The sequence below is a fragment of the Argopecten irradians genome, chromosome 1, assembly GCF_041381155.1.
Source record: "Argopecten irradians isolate NY chromosome 1, Ai_NY, whole genome shotgun sequence".
Lineage (NCBI taxonomy): Eukaryota > Metazoa > Mollusca > Bivalvia > Pectinida > Pectinidae > Argopecten > Argopecten irradians.
Window position 1 is genome coordinate 10,704,857 of NC_091134.1, and position 26,269 is coordinate 10,731,125.

General features: G+C 36.2%; 1 protein-coding gene across 5 annotated transcripts in view; it reads right to left on the reverse strand.

The window, feature by feature from the left end:
- Positions 1-13,534, reverse strand: part of LOC138317338 (basement membrane-specific heparan sulfate proteoglycan core protein-like) — a 144,911-nt gene extending 131,377 nt beyond the window's left edge. For all 5 annotated transcript variants that reach the window (XM_069258965.1, XM_069258957.1, XM_069258948.1 and 2 more), the window contains exon 1: positions 13,165-13,534. In XM_069258965.1, coding sequence (XP_069115066.1) covers positions 13,165-13,257 — 93 coding nt within the window. In that variant the 5' untranslated portion in view covers positions 13,258-13,534. The remainder of the gene's footprint in view (positions 1-13,164) is intronic.
- Positions 13,535-26,269: the final 12,735 nt, after the last annotated feature.

Here is a 26,269-nt window from a genome sequence, read left to right on the forward strand (position 1 = left end):
GTAGTGACTGGTACCCGTTTAGTCCACCATGTACCTTCAACATCAGCCACATGTGATATTATCCATGTTTACATATATATAACTATGTACCCAAACTTACTTATTTTGTTACCACTTCATAAGACCACTATATCTACTGTAGCCTCACGTGGTACCAACCATAGCTTGGCAGGTGCTGTACCTTGAGGTGCACATGGTTCCTTAACCATTCTATTGGAAACACTATATCTATTCTATCCACATGTACATAATGGTACATGTCTCACATAACTACATGTGGTCCCACATTGTCGAATGTATCCTCCTGTGGTGCCACAAGGTGGTAACCATGAAGTTTACTGTGTCCACATATGGTACCACCATATCTTTTGTGACCACATGCGGTACCACCATGTCTACAGTAACCACATGTGGAACTACCATGTCGACAGTAACCACATGTGGTACCACAATGTCTACAGTTACCACATGTGGTACCACAATGTCTACAGTAACCATATGTGGTACCAAAATGTCTACAGTTGCCACATTTGGTACCACAATGTCTACAGTAACCATATGTGGTACCATCATGTATACAGTAACCACATGTGGTACCACAAAGTCTACAGTTGCCACATGTGGTACCACAATGTCTACAGTAACCATATGTGGTACCATCATGTCTACAGTAACCACATGTGGTACCACCATGTCTACAGTAACCACATGTGGTACTCACATTGTCTACAGTAACCACATGTGGTACCTACAATGTCTGAAGTAACCACATGTGGTATCCATCTGTCCAGTTAATTATACACAAATTAAAGTTAATGGCGTTTAATTCATCAAATCAAATATATGTAGCAGGATAGGACTGGTTTGATCATCGGTGACCATATGCATGCAGGTAGCTCAGTCAGTAGAGCATTTCAAATTGGGTCTGGCCACTGCATGTACGTCTCCTCTCCTGCTGCCTATATAGGATAGACTTTGAATGCTTCTATTACATATTGTGCTGTACATAAATACTGATGTCCGTACATAAATTCTGATGTCCGTGCTCAGAATACATCAGATCTAGTTTTGAAGGATACAAATATAAAGAATGTAAACTTTCTGAGAGGTTTAATTTTGAAAAGTAAACAAAGCATATATACTACCTGGGTAATGAAGAATATAATTTATCAAAAATGATGCTAATTTCTCTGGAATATAGCATTTTTTTCTATAATGACACCTGTATTTTGGCCTATAGGTACATGAGCCGTAGCAGGTGTACCGATCTGACTTTCTATAGTCTGTATCAGATAAGTTAGCTGACTTTAGGACATAACTGCCCATGGGTTCACAGATGAAATTCCCACCTGTTGAGACCATTTTACCTGTACAAAAGCATTTTTGATTAGATGCCCAGGAGTTGAGGAAGATACTCTTCACTGGTCAAGTGAATCTGGCCACCAACTGACCACATAGGTTTCTAAATATAATGATAACATATGATGTATAAAGCATTGTTAGCTTTTATTTCTAGTGAACACTTCAGCTTATACTCACCAAGTTCATACAGATTTGATACTTATATATGATACCAGAAAACGAGAATCTACACATTAAGACTTTTAATTGTTTTTGTCCATCCTTAAGCTTAATTTAAAACCAAGATCAGCTGGTCAGGCCATAACAGACCTTATTTTTCACCCTACTAGAGTGAACTATTGAATATATATAAAGATATTTCTTTTTAGTGGGAATTGAGGAGGACGGTTAGGAAGGGGTATTAAGACTGCATGTCTCGACCGTAACCTCCTCCTCAGTGGCATGTGCAGTAAAGTACCTGTCCTGTTTGTGTCATGTTGTATACTATGTCTCTCTCTTTGTCGTTAAGTGAAAGCACAGAATGTTGTAATGAAATAGTATTAATGTAAAGGACCGAATGAAAAGAAAATTAATACCTTTCATTAATGTTTTCATGTGTAATAGGAAATATATTTCGTTTTCACCAACTATTTCAAAAACACAACAAATGCTCATTCTTACTATGACATTCCATGATAACAAGACTCCCACTGATGCATCAAAGGGTATTCATACTTTCTCTAGTATAGGAAAAGTTTTATAAACATTCTTCCATGACTCACCACAACCTTTGTAGTAAATTTTCTTATCACATTTCCTTACATAAAATACCATCAATTATTACAAACAACCAGATACCAAGGCAAAGGTCTATCTTTTGTTACTTAAAGATGTATTTTTCCTCATATTGGATTTTTTCTGACTTCTCAAGAATTTTTACCCCATGGCAAGGTTTCTCACTACTAATACTAAACTATAACAAGACTGCAGGAACATTTGATTTTCTCAATCAATTTTCTGTCACCAACTAAAAAAATTAAAAAGGTTAGACACAACACATATTAATGAAGTACAGTTTTTTAAACTCTTTTTCCCTTTTTTAAAGTCATATAAGCATATAAGGAAAAGCACCTAATGTACCATTGTATGATATATATTCTTGAAATATGATTTGCCAGGTGTTTCAAAATGTTCTATTTCAATAACAACATTTGCGTTCATTTCGCCAGGTTCCTAGCTAATTGTTTACACCTGAGCAAGTCCACTTGTGTGTTCTGAGATTTAACCTTAACCTTACCTAAACTACCCTAATGGTTTGAACCATTCCCATTAAAGGTAGGGTATATTGCTCATTTTAGGGGGTAAAAGGTTTTAATTGTCAAATTAAGTACAGATCAATTTACACTCCTTTTAGAAAGTAAATTGAAAAAAAAATTAACTTCTGCCCAGTGAGTTAAAAGGTCATTTAAATATTTAAGTTAAAGAGTGTAATGCAGCATAAAGTACTGAGAAGAAATGGTACACAGAAAGATTAATCTTTCAACAAAATAAGAACAAAATTACAAGCTAACATTTCAAGAGCATCCATGCAATTTCCACTTTCATTGTATGTTCAAAACTATTTCTTTTATCATTGACATAGAAATTCTATATAGGTTCTGTCGTTTACCTTCAAACTTAATACCACCCGACTGCCTCATAAATCTTATTTTAATTACACTAGACAAGTTAATTAGTGTTATGTCACTTATTCAGACAAATCGGAAGAAAGACGAATATATCTGAAGTGTGCTGCCAAGGTGAGGGTTCAATGGAATAATGAACGTAGGAAAAGTGAGAAACCATGCAGAAAATGTGAAGTAATCCTTATAATACAGTAATTAGTTGTTTTAACAAACTGAAGAATTATCTTGATAAGACAACCGATGGTTAGCTATTTAATTACTATATTCAAACTTGTGAGGGAAAAAAAATCTAATTTAAAGCTCAACCGCCGACAGAACATAAACGATACTCGTCATTTGAACAATAATTAATGTTTAATTGTAATATATATATATATATATATATATAAGTCTAATTAACACAAAAATAGTACAAAATAATCATTTTGCTTCTGGTGCATGAGCAGTCACTACTTCATTCCATATAGAACCTAGTGCCATGGGATGTGGACCAAAACAGTCAGCCATATTTTAAATCTTTCTGTACAATGGTACATAGATCTTTTACAGTAAACATGTGTATGCCTTTTCATCAATTCACATGTAAAAGACTTGCAAGTTCATGAAATATGGGATACAATGCTGATGTTAGAAGCATCACTTGTAGTAAAACATTGTTAAATCTATGAAATGAGGGCATTTATAAAACTTAAACTCTTCTACAGAAAAGGGGAAGGGTGCTTGGAAGGGAGATCGAGGGGCGCTGATTATGGCAAATACAGTATTATAAACTTTGAATCCACAACACATCTACTAGTATGCATGATTCATGCAAGCATTACTTTTACTGTTTATAATCTGAATTATCACTTAAGGAGACAAGAAATATTGGAAAAATTACATTTTTGATCTGGTAACTTAATCTCATCTTAATCTTTATAAGGTCAACCTTGCAGCATGTACTCTTTTCCTTATAAACGTAGTATTCTTAAGTTTCATGAATTACTACCGGGTCATAAACATTCAAGTATTTAATTTGTCTTGGTATAATTAACACCAAAAAAAATAAACTATTTGTTGCAATTACTCAAAACTGTCAAACATATACAGGTGAAATTAACTTTCCAGTTTTGTAGAGCTTCACATCGTAGACAGTATTTTTTGTGTTCAATGTGGTATATTTCAGCATGTACGAGACTAGAGCAAGACTGCTGTATCTCCATCATACATCTATACCGTCAAAAAACATCACAGCCTGCATAAAACATATAACAAGCCTTACTCAACATGTAGTGTACATAGCGTACTCCATCTGTGGAATGTCTACACGTAATAGCATTATCAGTGGAGATCTCATTCTCTGAAGGCTAGAACCTTCCTGAATTCTAGCGCCACATGCAATAGGCAGTTTGAACACGTCTCAAGCTCATACTGTGCACTATTGCAACTGAAACATTCATGATTCAAATTGCATACACGGGGAATTAGATTTTCAGTTATCTCCTCTTGTAAATGCCATTTGTATTCTTATTCTTTTTGTTGTTGCCACAAATTAAAATTTTGCAGGATGGTAGTAAGAATTGACTTTGTCTATCATCGTGATCGTGCAGCTCATATATATACATGGCAAGAGCATCCAGCTATTGTTAAAAGGTTTGGGTTTGAACCTGATGCTAGCTTGCAACCATTTTTTTCTCTCTCCTATAACTGAAATGGCGCTGAATTGAAAACCTCAATATCCACTGTTATGATAGGGTTTTGTGTCTTCTAGTCAGCAAAAAGGAAAGACAGAGATATGTGCAGCAGGATTGGACTGGGACAATCATTGCATGGTGTTCAATATGTATGCAAGTTCATGTATCAGAGGTGTTATTTTACCTCTCTTTCCTGTTACAGACTGAATATAACTATTAGTGACAAGTCAAAAACAATCAAAACTTTAAAGAACTGTAATGTCCAAACTCAATTATTTATCAAGATCCTGTAATCATCTCCTACAAGGAAATCAAAACCATAATATCATAATTAAGGTTTACATGGTCTAATCTTAGATGTATATATATACACTCTTAGCTTTATTTAGAATTGTTAAACTTTACTTTGATAAGATTGATTTTATGTGAAAAGAAGCATTTTCTTAGAAAAAAATCCCAAAAACAACTCAAACAAGAAATTCTGGCCATGTTAACATCATTATGATGAAAATACAAGCACTGACACCTACACAGAACAATCCCTGTAGATTTGGCAACTGAACAAGACAAAAAAAATTACCACTACAAAAGCACCAGCTTACTGCATGTAGTCATATGATGTTTTTGTGTGAAAAGAAAAAGGGCTGCCAAAGCCTAACTATATATATATATTTATTTGCATTGGAGAATATAACGAAATTTCAAGCTTACCTGGAAATTGGATTTAAAAAAGCAGGATGTAATTAGAAATAAATGTCACTTTCCTAAGTTGGAGTATAATGACAGAATATAATGCATTAAAACAAAACATTTATGTTTTTTATGAATATTATAAACTGAGAATTTGTTATTGTACCAGCTATAGTGCATGCAGGCAACTTTTACCATTACATGTAATTTATATTCATCAGTAAGCGAGTACTTGTTTTCAATTTCCTTTAAATCTGATTATAGTTTTTTTTTTATTTGATGCATAATTATTTTTAATTACATGTTATTTCCTGATGTTATACAGTACACAGAGTGAAATGTACTTGTTTGACCTTATTCACCACAATTACGACTGCTCTAGATTATAAATACCAACACTTTAAAAACACAATACCGGTATGTTTCTTTTGCACTTGCATGGTGCATCTATAGCTACATTACCTAGACAATCTACAAAACTAGAACTCTCCTGCAAACCCTGATCAATAAAACTCATTCACTGAACTGAAACTAAGCCAGGAAATAAAAAATAACCTGTTCAGTTTACAAAAATTTGATTAATGGGGATTAGTTGACCCTGCACATCTAATTACCGAAAGTTTCCAGAATACATCAAACAGAAGTATATGGAGAAGCTATTGAAAAGCAGCGGTTTTTATAGTTCCTCTCGCATAAAGACCCAGAGTAAGGAAGCTGATAGTTAACACAACACTTACTTTCATAAAAAAATATGTTCTTCCGTTGAACGAACAGTAAACGAGACGTAAAGAAAAGTGCAAGAAAGGCTTTGCAATCATTACGGCGTATACACACTTACTACCGTCATTCATATCATAATGAACCACACAACTTGAGCTGAAATACAAGTACAATGTGACGAGAACCGATACGTCTCTGTAGGCTAATTTATATGTAGTTTGGAGTGAGTTGCCTACAGTACTTCGTAATTGGGGTGACCAAGTTCAAATAGAAAAAAAAATATACGAAACGTAATCTTACATTCATAGATACGACCTCCCATAGATGTATGACTTCCTGGCATGCAATAACAAATAACGACTTTAAAATTTGTCCCATCCTTAAACTTTCAAGAACAAGACTTCCTTAAATTGGATTTTATGACACTTTAGGTAAAAGCTAGTGCTCTTTCACCTTTGTAAGATTAAATGTAAATGAATTCATCCCAAAATTTGTGCAATCACCTTGCATATAAATATATATATATGAAAATGATCCTTTTCACATTGCCCTAACTCAGTGTTAAGTAAACAAACATGGAAAGGTTTTGAAAATCTTCTATGTTTGTCAATTCATTTATATGGCATATAAAATAACAAAGAAAACTCGACACATCCTTTAGTACTAAAATGTACCATGTCTAGACGACTCTTCATTTTAACAAGAGGCCCATGGGCCTTAAAAGTCACTTGAGTTCGGATACAGAATGAAACAAAGACATATAAAACCATGAGACTTCGTCTCAGGTGACATAAAAATGTATTGTAATATTTTTGTTTTGTTTTTTGGTGTTGTTAAAACACATTAGTTGTCATATCTTATTAATTTAAATAAAACCTGTTGAGTTATCTGCATCATGTGCAATGTTTTTTTGTTTGTTTTTTTTTTTTTTTTTGAAAATTCAATTCTACTCCAGATATAATGAGTGAAATCATTAACTTTTAGTGTGGCACTAATACTAGGTATGATGAAAATAATTACTGACAATTATTACATATATATACTTTAGCCTACACTACAGTTCATAAAACTGTAGATGAAATTTATTTATAGACGTTAACAATTGGCTTTTATAGCTACTAAATATTTCATCCCTCGATCTCCTAAATTGTTTCCAGTAAACATGACATTTATGAATTGATATACTGAACGTCTCAGCAAATATCATCTACATTGCTGTAAGAGTATAAAAAAACAATCTCTGAAGGATTTCATATTGCTTTATACAACAAAATCACTGCTGAATGATAAAAGCATTTCACTTTAATATAATCATAATTGTAACTTTTATTTATGATCAAATCAAATCTCCATTTTTTCCTTATTTGTATGGTTTACACAATGAACAACCTGTTTTGGAGTTCATGGAGCTTTAAATATGTTGGAGTGAATGAGAAGTCGGGCTACTGCTGGGAACGATTTCGTTGAAAAGTTGAATTAGTGTAGTAGAGGTAGTGAGGATTATTCATCCTTGGTTTGACCAGAAAACACAGCAGGTCAGATTTACTATTGATGGTTACAAGTTCATTGACCCAAAAAACAGCTAGCTGATCATTTTTACATTTACATGAGAATACGGCCAGACTGAGAGATAGCATTGTATACACTTCATCTACGACCCATGTCTTCCACAAAAAAATATATCCATACATGTCAGCAAGGTTTCTAATGCCAATCCCAAATGAAACCATGCAATCGAAACTTTTAACCTAGCTAACTAACATCTGTAATTCACAATATATAACAATAGTATGCCAGTATGAATATTAAGAAAATTTTCTACAAAATTAATAAGTTATATTACCAGTTTTTTTATGTGTTTCTTTTAACTTTCTGATAAGCTACTACTTTTAAAGTTTTTTAAATTGTTTTTTTTTTAATTAATCTCACAGTCACCTACAAACTAAAACTATTTCATGAAAAAAAATCTGTGCCATATCATGCATGCAACAAAAAGCACAGAAAATAGCACCTTGCAGCCTACCTTTTTCTTAATTATGGTTCTTCTATTATTATTATTGTTATATATGGACAACACTCGTTCCTTTAAGTTGTATTTCTTGTAATTTCACACAATGTGTGAAGGATGCTTATATATGATGGTTCAGATCCATGAAAGCACCAATATACTATTGACATTGCAGTAAATGTTGCATGAAATATCACACGTTTTGAAAGAACCGCCACAGTCAATCAACACCATGTTTCAATCTTTCAGGTAATATCGGAAAACCGAGTGGCATCATGTGACCGACATCGGCGATACTCGTATAGATTGGGACCTCCCGAGCCATATCACATGGTCAATATAGGCAATACCAATACAAATCAGAACAGTTCGGATATTTCCGAGCTATTTTAAACGTTTACACTTTAAAAATCAATATTTCAATTCCATTGTTTGATATCTTTGCGAAATACGAACTTTACAAAAGTCTGAAAACAATAATGAAAGTTTAAAACTCAGAGAGATAGAGAAAAATATGTTGAATGCTTTAAATACTTCTTCTATGCAAAATGTGATATTGTATCAAGAGGCATCCGCATGTATTAAATTGTGGTACGTATCGGAGTATCGGTGTATCATTGCAGCCCTGCTTCTTGTCATATTATACTAGTGACATATGCAAAAAAATTACACAGGGGAAATCACTGGATATCAGGCAGATTATGTGATAAATTTAAGTTCAACATGTCTTTGAAGATGTTACGTGATACAATAAGTAACATATATATTTATTAAGTTCGTGATTATACTCAAATCTTTAATAAAAGGATTTTTTTTATATTACCAGTTTTTTTATGTGTTTCTTTTAACTTTCTGATAAGCTACTACTTTTAAAGTTTTTTAAATTGTTTTTTTTTTAATTAATCTCACAGTCACCTACAAACTAAAACTATTTCATGAAAAAAAATCTGTGCCATATCATGCATGCAACAAAAAGCACAGAAAATAGCACCTTGCAGCCTACCTTTTTCTTAATTATGGTTCTTCTATTATTATTATTGTTATATATGGACAACACTCGTTCCTTTAAGTTGTATTTCTTGTAATTTCACACAATGTGTGAAGGATGCTTATATATGATGGTTCAGATCCATGAAAGCACCAATATACTATTGACATAGCGGTAAATGTTGCATGAAATATCACACGTTTTGAAAGAACCGCCACAGTCAATCAACACCATGTTTCAATCTTTCAGGTAATATCGGAAAACCGAGTGGCATCATGTGACCGACATCAGCGATACCCGTATAGATTGGAACCTCCCGAGCCATATCACATGGTCAATATAGGCAATACCAATACAAATCAGAACAGTTCAGATATTTCCGAGCTATTTTAAACGTTTACACTTTAAAAATCAATATTTCAATTCCATTGTTTGATATCTTTGCGAAATACGAACTTTACAAAAGTCTGAAAACAATATTGAAAGTTTAAAACTCAGAGAGATAGAGAAAAATATGTTGAATGCTTTAAATATTTCTCCTATGCAAAATATGATATTGTATCAAGAGGCATCCGCATGTATTAAATTGTGGTACGTATTGGAGTATCGGTGTATCATTGCAGCCCTGCTTCTTGTCATATTACACTAGTGACATATGCAAAAAAATTACACAGGGGAAATCACTGGATATCAGGCGGATTATGTGATAAATTAAAGTTCAACATGTCTTTGAAGATGTTACATGATACAAAAAGTAACATATATATTTATTAAGTTCGTGATTATACTCAAATCTTTAATAAAAGGTTTTTGTTGGTGATGTGAATATCAATCATATTTTGTTGATTTAAATAGATCTATAAAGAAAACATGATATTATAGACTCACCTTATACTAAAGTATAAGTAAACAACCTAAAGAATGATCAGATAATAATTATATAAGTAACTATACAGATATCACATAAAACAGGAAAAAGCTATATCAACAAACTACAGACATTACCAGCATTATTACCAAGGGACATCTTTAATTTCCAAATGATTTTTTATTCACCTCAAAAGATGAAAGAAGGCCTAGGGATGCAAACTATACATAGACTTTGTATTGTACATATGCTTAATTGAGGAGAAGTAAGAACAGATAATACCATGTGCATATCTTTAAGGAGAAAACATGCTGGTATACATATATAGATAAGGAGATTTGGATTTGTACGCATGCAAGTACATTATACCTTTTTTAGCAATATATGTATACACACACAACAGATTTAGGTGTCCCTCTGTTATACCTATTTGTACAGGTAGCTATAACTTATGTTCCCCTACCTGACTGACCCTCTCTCTGCACCCTCTCCCCCCAAACACACTTTCTAACATTGTTATTTCTGTACTGCTCTCCTTCTTAGTTCCCCAGCCGACTGTTTATATTCAAAACATACACAATCTACAAGCCACTTTTACAGATATAGACAGTAACTCTACTTACAAGTCTACCTACACAGCCTACACAAATATTTATACATGAGAAGGGGGCAATACAATAGAATATAGCTTCTCTTCCTGCAACTTATTAGTTCTTTGCATGTTATTACAAACCTAAAGATAGCAAATTAGCTTATATTGCCAGTTGTATCTATATAGATAAAAGTGTCTGAGGCAAGAAATGGGGATTTTAAGAGAAATTGTCTTAAATTTTTTTGGGGGAATGTTTTTAGCAGGATGGATGGGGCAGGGGAGACTTCTCCAGAAGTTTTCCATCTTCCTGATAAATGTCCTATTGGATACCAAAGAAGTATTAACGGACATGTCCTTGGTTGTAAGTGAAAATTTTACATCCTTACAATACATTAACCTTCTTTATGTTATAGAATCAAAATCATTTGTAAACTCCTGCAAATGGCTTACACAAGTTAAACACTTCACTGTAACATCGTAAATATGTCACCCATGTAAGCACAGATCCGTTTTAGAACTTATATGGTACATTTATATGTCTACCATATAGATCTACCTGTATTCCTTGACAATTTATACCTAAAAAACAATACCTATATCCACAGGTAAAAGAGGGCCGGGAGTATCTTTTGACCAGGTAATTAATTGATAGGTGTATTGTAGGTGACAGACAACTGTGATGAATTAACAACTTGTGTACAATGTAGCAATTCATGTATCACACCTTGAAATCTCAGGTGATGTTTATAAACAGGTGTATACTGGACTGGTACAGAACAACAATGGTCAGTGCCCTCGAGCCAATTGCCTGACCAAAATGACCACACCTGTATTATGTCACAGGAATCAAGACTGGTCTATCATTAGGTTTACCTAGTGATCAACTTATTGACACAGATAACATGTTAATCCCGTGGGTCAATTAGCAGATTAGGGGTTAGGGTCTCCAGTCGCCCGATACAGGTATATAGGGGTACTCGGGTGGTCATCAAATAGGACTGCAGGGGGGTAATTCAGGTGGTTAAAATGGGGGTCAAGGTCATCAAATTATATGGTTACATAAAATGCACTCTAGGTGGGGAAGTGGGAAGGTGATGGCTATAGAGCGCGTTGGTCAAAAAGGTCTTTTTTAAGGGTGCTAAAGGTGGGGGGTAATTAGGTTTTCGACCTACAGACTGATTTATAGGTAATCATTATTATCTAAAACAGAAGGAGGGGGCGCTTATTTACTTAATCAGGTAACTTAAGAGCCACATCTTCAAAATGATGCTTTTATAAGTATTTGAAATTTAGACTTAATTTAAATGGTGTACAATTAGGGGAATAGAAAATAACAAATGGTTGTAACAGACAATCTGGGGCCGGGAGCTTGAGGGGTAATCATATGAAAATGCCACAAATTCTGACATGAATATTATCTGGAGTAGCTCCATTATCAGAAACATATACAGAGATTGGAAACTCCTTCATTGTCTTTGCTGAATACAGAGGGCAAAGGCAGAGGTCTATGCATTTACCCATGGCTTAAACTGTGCATAATATGACATGCATATACAGTTTAAACAATATATCATCGTCTTTGATATGACCAGTTTTTCCAATAATATACCAAAAGATGTTTTTTGAAAGCTTCAATAGAGCAATTTTACATGGGTTTTATAATTCTTTTTTAAAAATCACACTTTCAAAACAAGAAGTCTTATATAAGTTTTTTTTTTTTTCTTCCCAAAATCATACCTTTACTGACCTTTAATAACATATCACATTATGGTTTAGGAATATCTAAGACAAAACCTCTAGCAACATCTGTCAATGTTTCAGCTGACCCTTGTTGGGTGGATAAATATCAAATTAACTTATTAATATACAGAAGATAATACTGTAATGTATACCAGAGTGGGCCAATGTGAGAGGCCTTTCTCTGTATATATAATAAACCTAAGATTTACGACAGGGTCATATAAAACTCTGTCAATCTCACAAAGGATGGTCATTTTTAAGGCCCTAAGGTCAATTTTACAGGCGCTACAATAAAGTCATTGTGGCATTATAAAACTTTCAAAACTACTTATATGATGTAATTACTTAAAACTAACTCTAATTAACAATCTCTGAACATTGTGTCAAAAAAAGTAACTTTTGTTTGCTTGTAGTTAACCTGAACTGGTACATGCATAATAGAAAAACTTTGATTAAATAAATAACAAAATATTAAAAATTAAAACAAAGTATTTCATTTCATAAAATAACTTTCGTCGAAAAAAAAAGATATTTCTATTTATTTGAAACGGACTATAAAGGCAATATATATCGCCGTGTTTCAGCAGACGAAAAATGTGTATGTGCTAGAGGACAACAATAATCGAGCACACTTAACAGCTGAAGTCAGTCCCGGAGTTTACAGATATATATGTAGATATATATTTACTTCTTATCCTGCCAGTTACGAGATCCAACTAAAACACCGTTGTCAGTAAACGCCAACTTTTCCGCGGACGCAGCAACTTCAGAAGACCCGCTCCTCAAAATATTATTATTTACTTACATAAAATAAACATGCTGGAAATATTATCATTGTCGATAAACAAATAAAACTTACCGCTTCTGTTAAAACTATCCCATTCCAGAGAATCAGAATAATTAAAATCGTCCATATACACTTTTGAGGGGATGGGTTCTGTAATCGTAGCATTATTTCTGGATGATGGGACGAGTTGACACAGAAATCCAGGGGTACCGCTTTCGGTACCTTTTGAAGACAGGCGCTTCTTCTGAAATTACACTTTTTCCACAACCATGAGATTGTTGTTTAAATAAACTCCAAACTATACTAAACTAAAGCAATAAACAATTTTCCCCTCCAGAGAGAAACTAGTTGCTGTCTATCCCAGGGAACTACAGCGAGTTTCTCCCCTCCAACTTGTGTAGTCTGCAAGCGAAGTGACTTTCGTTCGAGGCGAGTGACTCCGATACCCTGTAATATACACGGTGTTTCGTTTGCATACAGCCCGCCCCTGTTTGCCTGCTCTATGTCAATCAGTGTTGCTAAAAATAACTGTGTCGTTTAATAGTTTTACCTCTAAACCTTAGCTACTTACTATGATAAAATATTCTAAGTCGGAAAGTATTTTTAAAAACCGATATTTTCACATAACTGATAGTTGTGAGTACACTTACAATGGGAGTGTGTGTATTTGTTAAAACAGCCAGGGAATTTCCCACATTTCGGAGGGGTGACGAATACAAGTGTTGGAAAATGTAGATTATATTTTGTGGAAACTATCAATGTCACATATCTTAATAATATATAAGCTATTATTCTTTATCTGTCAATCACTTTGTATTTTGTCCGCTCAGGTAAAAAAAACTACAGGTAAACGGATTAGGTACCTCGGCGGATCAGCTGATCTTTGTGGTTTTATTAAAGGGCTTTGTCCGCTATAACCATGTGCTTTAATACAGCGTATATAATCACAGTCGTGGTCAACCTTTACTGACCAACCAACATCATCGCTATTACCTTGCCTAGGTTAGATCAGATGACCAGTTTTGCAACCGATGACGGATCATGAACGTTATAATTTGTCAAAAAACTATAAAACAAAAAGACACCAATTTCTACCAACCTTTTGTTGTTTATCTAACAAAATACGGTTATATGATTAATCCTTACGATAACATTTACAAGAGCCGTTTTATTAATTTTTATGTACATATATTTAGAATATTCAACACTTTCCTGGACCCAACAATCCGCTTAAAAGGAACGTTGATAATTTAAAGGCGATCCAATGAAGAGTTGCATTTTTTAATACATTTTCTATTTTGTTTTTGAACATCCTCAATAAGAAAATGTACATCAACAGATTGATTCTCTACTGTATTGGTATAAAGTTGTATTGTGAATATTTGTGTAATATCAATTCTTGCTGGTGTTTTTTTTACGACAGTGCATAAAGAAGTATGAAGATGCATATATATAGGCCATAGTCCATACAAAATGGAGCACATATAATGTATTTATACATCTATCTAGTTTTTATATAGGGCCATCCGACATTAGTGAATGGTACGTGTCAGCGTTACAATGACTGATGAAATTAATGTCGATATTATCAGAGAAGGGAATAACCTTACAGTTTTACATACAGGGCTTTGACCTGATAATCAGAATATGAAAAGACAAAGTCGTCAAAAGTTTTGTCAGTTCTCAAAAGTCGATAAACTGCCAGTGCTCTGGTGTTCACAGGAACTACCAGAAATAACAAGCAGTTATTACAACGGGAACAACAGTGGTTAAAAAGGTTAAAAAAAATCAGAATATCTGAAATACACATGTACATACGCAAAAGTGAATGGTATTGTAGAAAGTACAATAGATTCTACGTAGCCATTGAGGTCATTTAAGTGCATATTATAGTAAGGGCACTTTAAATTCTCTTATGGAACACGATATTCTGAGCGGTTTTATTTCGTGAACTCTAGTTTCACATACATCACAGTATTCCCACGACGGCTAGCTGTATCTATGGTCTACTCTGAGCCTGACCAATACTAGTCGAGTCTACTCTGACCCTGACCAATATCAATCGAGTCTACATTGACCCTGACCAGTACTAGCCATAGTGTAGTATGACCCTGACCAGCACTTGTCGAGCCTACTCTGACACGACCGATACAAGCCCGAGTCTACTCTGACCCTGGCCAATACTAGCCCGAGTCTACTTTGACCCCGACCGATACTAACCCGAGTCTACTCTGACCCTGACCAGTACTAGCCAGAGTTTACTATGACCCTGACCAATACAAACCCGAGTCTACTCTGACCCTGACCAATACTAATCGAGTCTACTCTGACCCTGGCCAATACTAGCCCGAGTCTAAAATGACCCTGGCCAATACTAGCCCGAGTCTACATTGACCCTGGCCAATACTAGCCCGAGTCTACTCTGACCCTGACCAATACTAGCCAGAGTTTACTATGACCCTGACCAATACAAGCCCGAGTCTACTCTGACCCTGACCAGTACTAGCCGTAGTCTACTCTGACCCTGACCAATATTATCGAGTCTACTCTGACCCTGGCCAATACTAGCCCGAGTCTAAAATGACCCTGGCCAATACTAGCCCGAGTCTACATTGACCCTGGCCAATACTAGCCCGAGTCTACTCTGACCCTGACCAGCACTTGTCGAGCCTACTCTGACCCGACCGATACAAGCCCGAGTCTACTCTGACCCTGGCCAATACTAGCCCGAGTCTACATTGACCCCGACCGATACTAACCCGAGTCTACTCTGACCCTGACCAGTACTAGCCAGAGTTTACTATGACCCTGACCAATACAAGCCCGAGTCTACTCTGACCCTGACCAGTATTAGTCGAGTCTTCTCTGACCCAGACCAATACAAGCCCGAGTCTACACTGACCCTGACCAGTACTAGCCATAGTCTACTCTGACCCTGACCAGTACTAGTCGAGTCTACTCTGACCCTGACCAGTACTAGCCATAGTCTACTCTGACCCTGACCAGTACTAGTCGAGTCTACACTGACCCTGACTAGTACTAGTCGAGTCTACTCTTACCCTGACCAGTACTAGCTATAGTCGAGTCTACTCTTACCCTGACCAGTACTAGTCGAGTCTACTCTTACCCTGACCAGTACTGGTCGAGTCTACTCTTACCCTGACCAGGTAGTCGGGTCTACTCTTACCCTGACCAGTACTAGTCGAGTCTACTCTTACCCTGACCAGTACTAGTCGAGTCTACCCTTACCCTGACCAGTACTAGTCGAGTCAACTCTTATCCTGACCAGTACTAGTCGAGTCTACTCTTACCCTGACTAGTACTAGTCGAGTCTACTCTTACCCTGACCAGTACTAGTCGAGTCTACTCTTACCCTGACCAGTACTAGTCGAGTCTACTCTTACCCTGACCAGTACTAGTCGAGTCTACTCTTACCCTGACCAGTACTAGTCGAGTCTTCTCTTACCCTGACCAGTACTAGTCGAGTCTACTCTGACCCTGACTAGTACTAGTGGAGTCTACACTGACTCTGACCAGTACTAGTCGAGTCTACTCTGACCCTGACCAGTACTAGTCGAGTCTACACTGACCCTGACCAGTACTAGCCCGAGTCTACTCTGACCCTGACCAGTACTAGTCGAGTCTACTCTGACCCTGACTAGTACTAGTCGAGTCTACACTGACTCTGACCAGTACTAGTCGAGTCTACTCTGACCCTGACCAGTACTAGTCGAGTCTACACTGACCCTGACCAGTACTAGCCCGAGTCTACTCTGACCCTGACCAGTACTAGTCGGGTCTACACTGACCCTGACCAATACTAGCCCGAGTCTACACTGACCCTGACCAGTACTAGCCCGAGGCTACACTGACCCTGGCCAGTACTAGTCCGAGTCCACACTGACCCTGGCTAGTACTAGTCGAGTCTACACTGACCCTGACCAGTACTAGTCGAGTCTACTCTGACCCTGACCAATACTAGTCGAGTCTACTCTGACCCTGACCAATACTAGTCGTGATAGGGTGGTGTTCTCTTGTGTAGTGGTAAAGTCGCTCGCCTTTCACCTAGCCGACCGGGGTTCGATCCCCGGCACGGACGTCAAAAGGTTAGGGGTCACCTGCCCGATCACCTGGGTTTTCCCCGGACACTCTGGTTTCCTCCCACACTAAGACCCCTCGTCCGCTTACATCCGGGCCATCGAAAGTGATTTACATTAGTTGTATAGCTTGTTTCTCAATCGATGTAAAATAAATAAAGTTTATATTTTTAATACTTTTAGATTGTAGAGTGTACTCTGACCCTGGCTCATTTGTCGAACCATTGACGATATCTTATAGACATTTATATTATCAGACTTGTAGAAAACTTACGTCACCCATTGTCATATACTCGTATGCGGAGGTGTTGTGACCAAGGTACCCGATCTCAAGATCTAATCTTAAATAAAAAACAATTTACAGTTTTAGATGTTTAACCTTTTCTCGCTAATAAAGATATTCTAATTTAACTTTAATTACAGTATACCGGAATCATACAAAGATAATGTGCAGCGTATTACTTTTGGCCAATTTAGCCTTGCAATGAACCAAATATGAAAGGTCGTTAAAACTTTATTTCATTAGAATATATGAAATCAAATGGAACTGAATCCGATACTTATAAACCCGTTCTCAGACGTGATCCTTGTATCGTCCAGAGAGAAACCAGAGCCAGCAGTTACACTTTGTGTTGAGCTGTCTACTCGACAAAAATACTTTGGCACATCGTAAATACTTATGTGTTAAAGAGGTCCAAAGACAGCCACATGTTCAGCCAAAACACACGAGAAGTAGCCTAATGACCAGTGGTCAGTGCTGCTGATGGACAGGCGATGATAACACTGTCGGCGGTCAATTATGTTCTCAGCCAGGATTAGATGGCGAGAGATCCTATGACCAAGGGAAAGGTCGGGGCGTCTACCTTTCTATCATTATTCGAGGTTAGTTATAGCACTCTGTCATTGCCTCACATCGAAACGATGAGTCCTCTATCCAGTCTTCTAAACAGTCCTCCCTTAGATACCTTTCATTCTGTATATATCAGTGATTGAGTCGCCTGGTACGACCATTCACCGCGTTCGAAGATATCTTGCTCAGAGTCTTTGACAGTATGCTTCGATGTGGTAGCACTATAATGTGAGTGGGTGCGGTGTGCTGTTCTGTAGCTTTTGCAGTATGGTGCATTATGATAGTACTACAAAGTAAGCAAGGAGTATCCTATCACAATGAGACACAGCACGAATCCACAATGCATGTACTTATGATAAATTTAAATAAAAATACGAAATTTGAAAACTTATTGAAAAATCGGTGTCTGTTTTATAGTAAATATCCCGATTTTTTAAATAATTTTTCAAATCTCGTATTTTTTGAAAAAAAAATCACATGACTGTCATAATTAACAGATTAGAGGGGAGGGGGGGAGGAGGTAGGGAAATTAAATCGAGTTGCCGACTTACGACTTAATGATGTCGACATAATTAAGGCATTATGTCGACATTGTATAGGAAGATGTCGACATAAACAGAAGAATATGTCGACTTACCACATGTACATGCCCATATAATGATTCCAAGATAATTATGTACAAAGTCGGTAACTCGGCGATTAATCGTGTTTATGCTCGGGTGTGACACCGACTTGTCAGTTATTGATGTCGACATCTAAACTAAAAGATGTCGACATCTGGTCTTGAAAGTTGAAATCAAAGGCCACACTCTCATGACGCACTGTGTATATGCAGCAAGGGACCATACAGTAGAGATCGATGTTGATTTTGTTAATTCAGGTTCTTATTTATTTGATTTCAAAATTAAAAATTGTGATCCTGCACATCCCGGCCATACAGCTGCAGCCTGCGTGTACGTAGCTGTTAGTCCGAATGAGGAAGTTGAGAGTGCAAAAGGTCTCTGTTTTGTACAACGAATCTCCATCCTCTTGGCCATTATTATTTATTAATATTTATAACAGTGGGTTGAAAATTTGTTTAAAAACTCTGTGTGTGTTTTGTGGATTAGCATTCGTACCAAGTCCATGTGGTATATACCGTATTATTGTATATTAAAAGAATGAATGAAAAATGCAAAACAATGATTTTTTCATGTTTTATTTTCTTGCGAATCACGAAAAATACCAGTTACGTAATTTCAAAGCCATAAAGGTCACAATTCAGGTACGAAATGCACATTGGAAAACCAGCATTAATTGTTAGCTTGCCCACAGCAGGCCAACTCAATGATAATGGATGTTGTCATACATTTTTTTGTATTTGGTAGATGGACTGATGAGTAAATATGACAGTCATGTGATTTTTTTTTCAAAAAACGTGAGATTTGAAAAATTATTAAAAAATCGGTTTCTGTTCTATAGTAAATATTCCGATTTTTTAATAATTTTTCAAATCTCGTATTTTTTAAAAAAAAAATCACATGACTCGCTAAGACATATAAACAAATTAATATTAAAAAAAACTTTTTTGAAATAGTAGAATCCCTTGATGGACATTTTTAGTGTAGTTCATGTGTATTGAATTTATTAAATGTTTGAACATTACGTGATTGGACGTTTTAGGAAATGCGCCGCAAGGCGGCAAAATTTTCTTAAATGAATTACTGTACGAAAAAAGTGCAGGAGACCCTTTTTCTTCCTACACCCCTGCAGTCTCACATTAAAGTTTAATGAACTTCGTACCCACTACTGACTGATGAAAAACATGCCAATAAAAGATGGAACTTTTCCCTATTTCTATAATTCTTTACCTTCTTCTTTCCTCTTGGAAATGTTTTATAACATGGGACAACTAAAAATGAAGTCTATAGCAGTAATAAAAAAACATAGCCACCTGTCAGCCATGTTTTTATCTCTGATTGTCACCTGAGTTCTGATACAGAATGAAACAAAGACATACACTGTATGTATAAGCACCATATATTGGCCTGTCAGGCCCATGAAATCAGTCAGTGATGAGGTATCAATTTAACCTAGTTTAATCTATGAAGAGTATTTGATTCTATCACATCTGTTACATTTCCTATGAAGATTGAGCAAATAATGTTCATAAATGTGTTTCCCTATATAAACTATGGTAAATTTGACCCTCTCCCCTGGGGGAAATTCCGAGACCCTAGGTCCATTAAATTCACAATATTGGTAGAGGGCCTTGAGACCTTTCGATCTTTCTGACAAACAAAATGATATACTAATAACCAGTAGTATCTAGGCATTTTTGTACGGAATCTACCGAAGTATAATGAGTTAGGGCCTACACATATATATATATGTAGGTCCCAATTTAGCACATAAGCCCGTGCATGCACATCGTTTTCCTTAGTTTGTGTACAAGTACATGTATTAGATTCCCGAAAAACTAATTATATAACCATTTGTTTGGAAAGAATTTGGAAATTAAACAATGATATGATAGCATTACTCTAAAGCAATTTCAAATGGTGAAAATGAAACCACGATCCGCGGGGGATTTTCCCCATAATGGTACAAAACACGCGTTCTTTGTAGTCAAACGTAGTAAAACAAGTCACGTGATTATACCTCATTCAAGTCATTGGCCGAAATGAATATGGAACTAGTGATCACATGAGTATGTGTTTACTTCCAAATATAGTGATTTCTCTGACCTGGTATTAAGCATATATAATTTGGCCTTTTGACGAAGATCTTATTTTTTCTCTGTGTTATACTTATCTGTTATGAAACCTAACGCAGGTACATGGTATAATAATAGATATAAATATAAATTTATAATTCTACGAATTTAGCCGGGAGTAGCCGATCTTCGCTAATCCTAGATTAGACGGTTAGACCTATTGAATTGGTCTATTCGCATTATATCATTTATTTACAAAACGTGAAAACGCCAGTTTTATAACTCATTTCAGTTCATTATTTATAGTAAAACAGTACATATGTGCAAGTCAAAATGATATGCATGCAATGTTAATAACATTTTGGAGTCTAAATATTTTCAAATAAATAATTTTTTCCGAAGAAATGGCAAGCAAACTATCACCATATTTGGAAGTAAACACACAATCACGTGATCACTAGTTACCCATAATACAATTGTATATTCCGGCCAATGGCATGAATGAGGTATAAACACGTGACTTATTTTACTATGTTTGACTTCAAAGAACGCGTGTTTTTACTACAAAAAATATATATATGCAGATGTATACCGAGTTTGGAGTTTAAAACCGCGTCCCGGGAGGATTTTTAGTTCAAATTTTGAATTTGGCCATTAAGATTATAACAAAAATTCGTTGTGCCTTTATATAAATGTATCGAGGGATGTAAATATATATGTACATGTATATGTGTGGACAGGGCAAGCTAACAAGTAAAGCTGGTTTCCCAATGTGTATTGTTGTGTACCTGAACAGTGAAATTTATGGCTTTTAACTTACGTAACTGGTATTTTTGGTGATTCGCAAGAAAATAAAACATGAAAAAAATAATTGTTTTGCATTTTTCATTTTTCATTCATTCTTTCAATATAGTATAGTACGGTATGTACTACATGGACTTAATACGAATGCCAATCCACAAAACACACACACAGCTTTTAAACGAATTTTCAACTCGTGGTTATATATATTAATAAATGATTATGGCCAAGAGGATTGAAATGCACTCTGACTTCCTCAGCTCGGACTAACAACTACGTACACGCAAGCTACAGCTGCATGGCTGGGATGTGCAGGATCACATTTTTAATTTTGAAATCAAAGAAATAAAAACCTGAATTAACAAAATCAACATCGATCTCTGCTGTATGGTGCCTTGCTGCATATACACAGTGCGTCGTGAAAGAGTGACCTTTGATTTCCATTTTCAAGACCAGATGTCGACATCTTTTAGTTTAGATGTCGACATATCAATAACTGACAACTCGGTGTCACACCCGAGCATAAACACGATTAATCGCCGATTTACCGACTTTCTACATAATTATCTTGGAATGTGGGCATGTACATGTGGTAAATCGACATATTCGTCTGTTTATGTCGACATCTTCCGATATGATGTCGACTTAATGCCTTAATTATGTCGACATCATTAGTCGTAAGTCGGCAACTCGATGGCAGAAATATGCCACCATACAAGATAACAATTTTTACATTATTTACAGAATGGTGTCTTTTGTATGCATGGGTATTATATTAATTTGAGTTCTTTCGACAATGTATACTTCACGACAAGTAAGATTTGGCGACGTCAACATTTTGTCACTGCACGTATAATAGTTGAAATATGCATGTAATACGATTTCAAGAGCAGTGACGAAGGCCAATGCATCAGTACAAATGTATTAAGAAATGACATAAGTAGGAGGGGGTGATGTCGGAAACTAAGCAATTAAAACGTACAACTGTCCTTCCGTATCCGAAATATGAATATATTGTTGTATGTATGACGTCATATGGGATGTATTTGCCAGTAAAGAGACGCGTGGGGAAATGACCGATTCACAGGCTACTTATTGCCGGACGTACAACAAAACGTTCTGTTATTTACATGTTTATGGAATGGCGGAGGAGGGAAACACTTAAAATGGAATTCCTACACACAAACTTCATTATACTTATACAGTTACCCACACAGATGCACATTTCTAGATTTGGTGAGATATGTTTTAAATACGCTAAAATGTGAACTCACTACCATTTAATCCTGTTAATCATGGCACATAGAAAATAAAAAGAGGTCACACAAATATTCCCATTCAAAAACCATAGTCTATCACATTTAAGTGTAGGTTATTCTTGTATTTAATGTCTTATCAGCAGCCATGGACAATCAACAAGTATCAGGTACTAGAGGCAAATACAAAGAGAAAACTTCATATAAGTTTAATAACTTATCACCGATCTTAATAAAATATGTTTAAAACTAAATAAAAACTAGCCGGACTACTCGGTGTTAAACCACAGATGTACAGATAAAGGCCAGGTTTCTGTCGGTAGAGAGAAATAAGCAAAGAATGGCGTTTATAAAATTGTAATACGTCAATGCTTGATCCCCTGAATCTCGAGTTATGAAGAATTTTTATGTTTAAATCATTTACCTCTGAAATTTCAAATGACCTCTCCTAACTTTAGAACTAAAAGGCATATATCCACGTAGTCCGCTAAACCTGCCTATATCATTAAGCTTCCCACCCCTAAGATATAGACTATATATTAAGGGGGGGGGGGATTAAAAAAGCCTAATAATATAGGCAGGTTTAGCGGACTTATATCCACGGCGTAGTCAGAAAAAGTTATAGGACAGAGTCCAGCTGTGAAAATCGTACCCATCATTAAAAGATGCACACCTCGCAATCCGATGGTAGTGGGTATACACATTCCGGTTATAGACGCAAATCATCTAAGGTTGGGCGTATGCAAAGTTGAAACCTTATGGTGTAAAAATTGTGCCATTGATGAAGAAATGCGAAATACATTATCTAAGGTCTTTTGTGTTTTAATATGCTGTTTCTGATGAGATAATTAAAGCAACAATGGTATTTAAATTAACCGTCAACGTCAACAGATACGTGGTGCAGCTGTTTCAGGAACAAATTCCTGACATGTTGTGACACAACGGGATTGGGTCTTGTCATGCATTCGTGTCAACCGGATGTCATTCCAGTATAACCACACTATAATTAGTTGTTCTGCGACCTGATATAGCAGTCTTCAGATCATACTAGCACAACGAAGATATAGACATTATTGTATTGAACATGAAAGTTAACTTCAATGGTAAGATCATTATGAAAACGATGGATTTTGTCGCGTTTGTATATATTTTGAATATATATAGTGAAAGGTGTGTCAAAGCGCCATTGCTTTGTAAACAGCTTTTGATATTTGGTGGGTTTCGGATCTTTGCCCTACCTGGTTGTAACATTGATATTGTCCAAAAAGATTGTCATTGTCGAACAAAAGTATTAAACAAACGATAATTGATGTAAAAGTCTTATAACAATGCCATTGTAATATATGCTTGCATCATGCATCACCATTGATTTTGTGTTTTCATCTCGAACGTCTATATGGTTGCAAGGTCGCTTTTGATTCGCTCATCTTGTAGGAACTGAGCGATTTCCTTGCGGGCTTTGTTTTGTCCAGTTAACTAACACCATGTTAGGATTTTTCCGCGTTGTATTATGTCTATTTCTTCTTAGTCATGTACATATCATATTATCATATGTAGAAATTGTATAAACGAATAAAAAACACTTGAGGGACAGGCATAGTTCAAGTTTCGATCCCCTTTACGAAGTACCGATCTGTGCTCTGGTTGACTATACCGTTCTGTTCACGTCTACACGGAAGTGAAAGTGTCTATGTAGCGTCAAATGTGATATACACAGTAAATAATGATAAATGATAACACATCACGACCAATCCCAATCTTCTCCACAGCTTCCAAAGTCCTCATATTGTGTGAGGTGGGCATGATAGATGTGCAAATGATAACAAAGTCAATCAGGATCCGAAGCCGTCTTGAAATCTAATCCACCTTTTGAAGTTCATGCGTTAGTGAATACAGTCACATCAAAATATCTTAGTTTGAAGGCGAGGATGTAGCTCAAATTTCGAATTTCGTGCATGAGTGGAAAACAAATATATTACACTCTAGAGTACTCAATCATTGACGTGATGACAACAGGGAACGTCTGCGCGTGAGGTCAGTACACGAGCGTGATGACGTGGTCGCGTGACTAAATTCTACACCTACATTACCAGCACCGAAGTGTACTAACACGAAAGCAGTACCGACTTTGTAGGCAAGTTGTTGGTAACGAAACATTTTACAGCTATCTGCAACATATGGAAATCAGATTAGAAAAAATTGGGGAACCAGATCAACATTTTGTGGGTCAAAGTGCCCTAGCTGTTACAAAGTGACTTGGTCGGAGACGAATGGATCATGAATTTTTTATTTACAGTTTTGCCATTTGACCACACACGAACGTGAGAATTCTTTGGAGCCGAAGCCAATATATCGAGATGATGGTTGTCTTCAAGTTGTTGATGTTGATGACTAGTGAAATATTCCCTGATCTCAGATCTTGTGAACATATTTTTAGTCTCAGTCACACGCGCATGGCCTTGGTGCAATCACGTGACGTGATGTAATGTACAGTCGTGATCAGTCATTTGAATATTAATATGACCTCTCTTCGTATGATTTATTAATCATACCAATTTTCATGCCGTGATTGATTTGATATTTGGCATAATATTTCGAACTGCCCATCATCGTCGTCAGCAGCAGCAACCTACTAGATAGGCGGCCATGTTGGTGCACGACAATAGCGCCTCTAGCGGCGGGAATGTTAATGAGTCTGACACTAGTGTATATACATAGTGATACCGACAGCAAGTAAGAATGAGACATTCTGGTTACACTACATCGACATCATTATTCTGACTGGTACTGAATGGCCTCGCCTAATGGCGAAGTCTGTCCAGTTATCCGGCCAATCATAGTAGCCTAATAATTTTCCTATCGGAAGAAATCTTGGATACTCCTGCAGTACATATGTACAAGACACTTGTACTGCGATGTAATTGTCGGCATTTGTCGGTTAGTAGACGTGCATGGCATAACATGAGACATACTACACACATACTTATTTTAACCCATTAGTTACACCTACATTACCAGCACCGAAGTGTACTAACACGAAAGCAGTACCGACTTTGTAGGCAAGTTGTTGGTAACGCAGCTATCTGCAACATATGGAAATCAGATTAGAAAAATTGGGGAACCAGATCAACTTTTGTGGGTCAAAGTGCCCTAGCTGTTACAAAGTGACTTGGTCGGAGACGAATGGATCATGAATTTTTTATTTACAGTTTTGCCATTGACCCACACACGAACGTGAGAATTCTTTGGAGCCGAAGCCAATATATCGAGATGATGGTTGTCTTAAGTTGTTGAAGTTGATGACTACGTGAAATATTCCCTGATCTCAGATCTTGTGAACATATTTTTAGTCTCAGTCACACGCGCATGGCCTTGGTGCAATCACGTGACGTGATGTAATGTACAGTCGTGAACAGTCATTTGAATATTAATATGACCTCTCTTCGTAATTAATCATACCAATTTTCATGCCGTGATT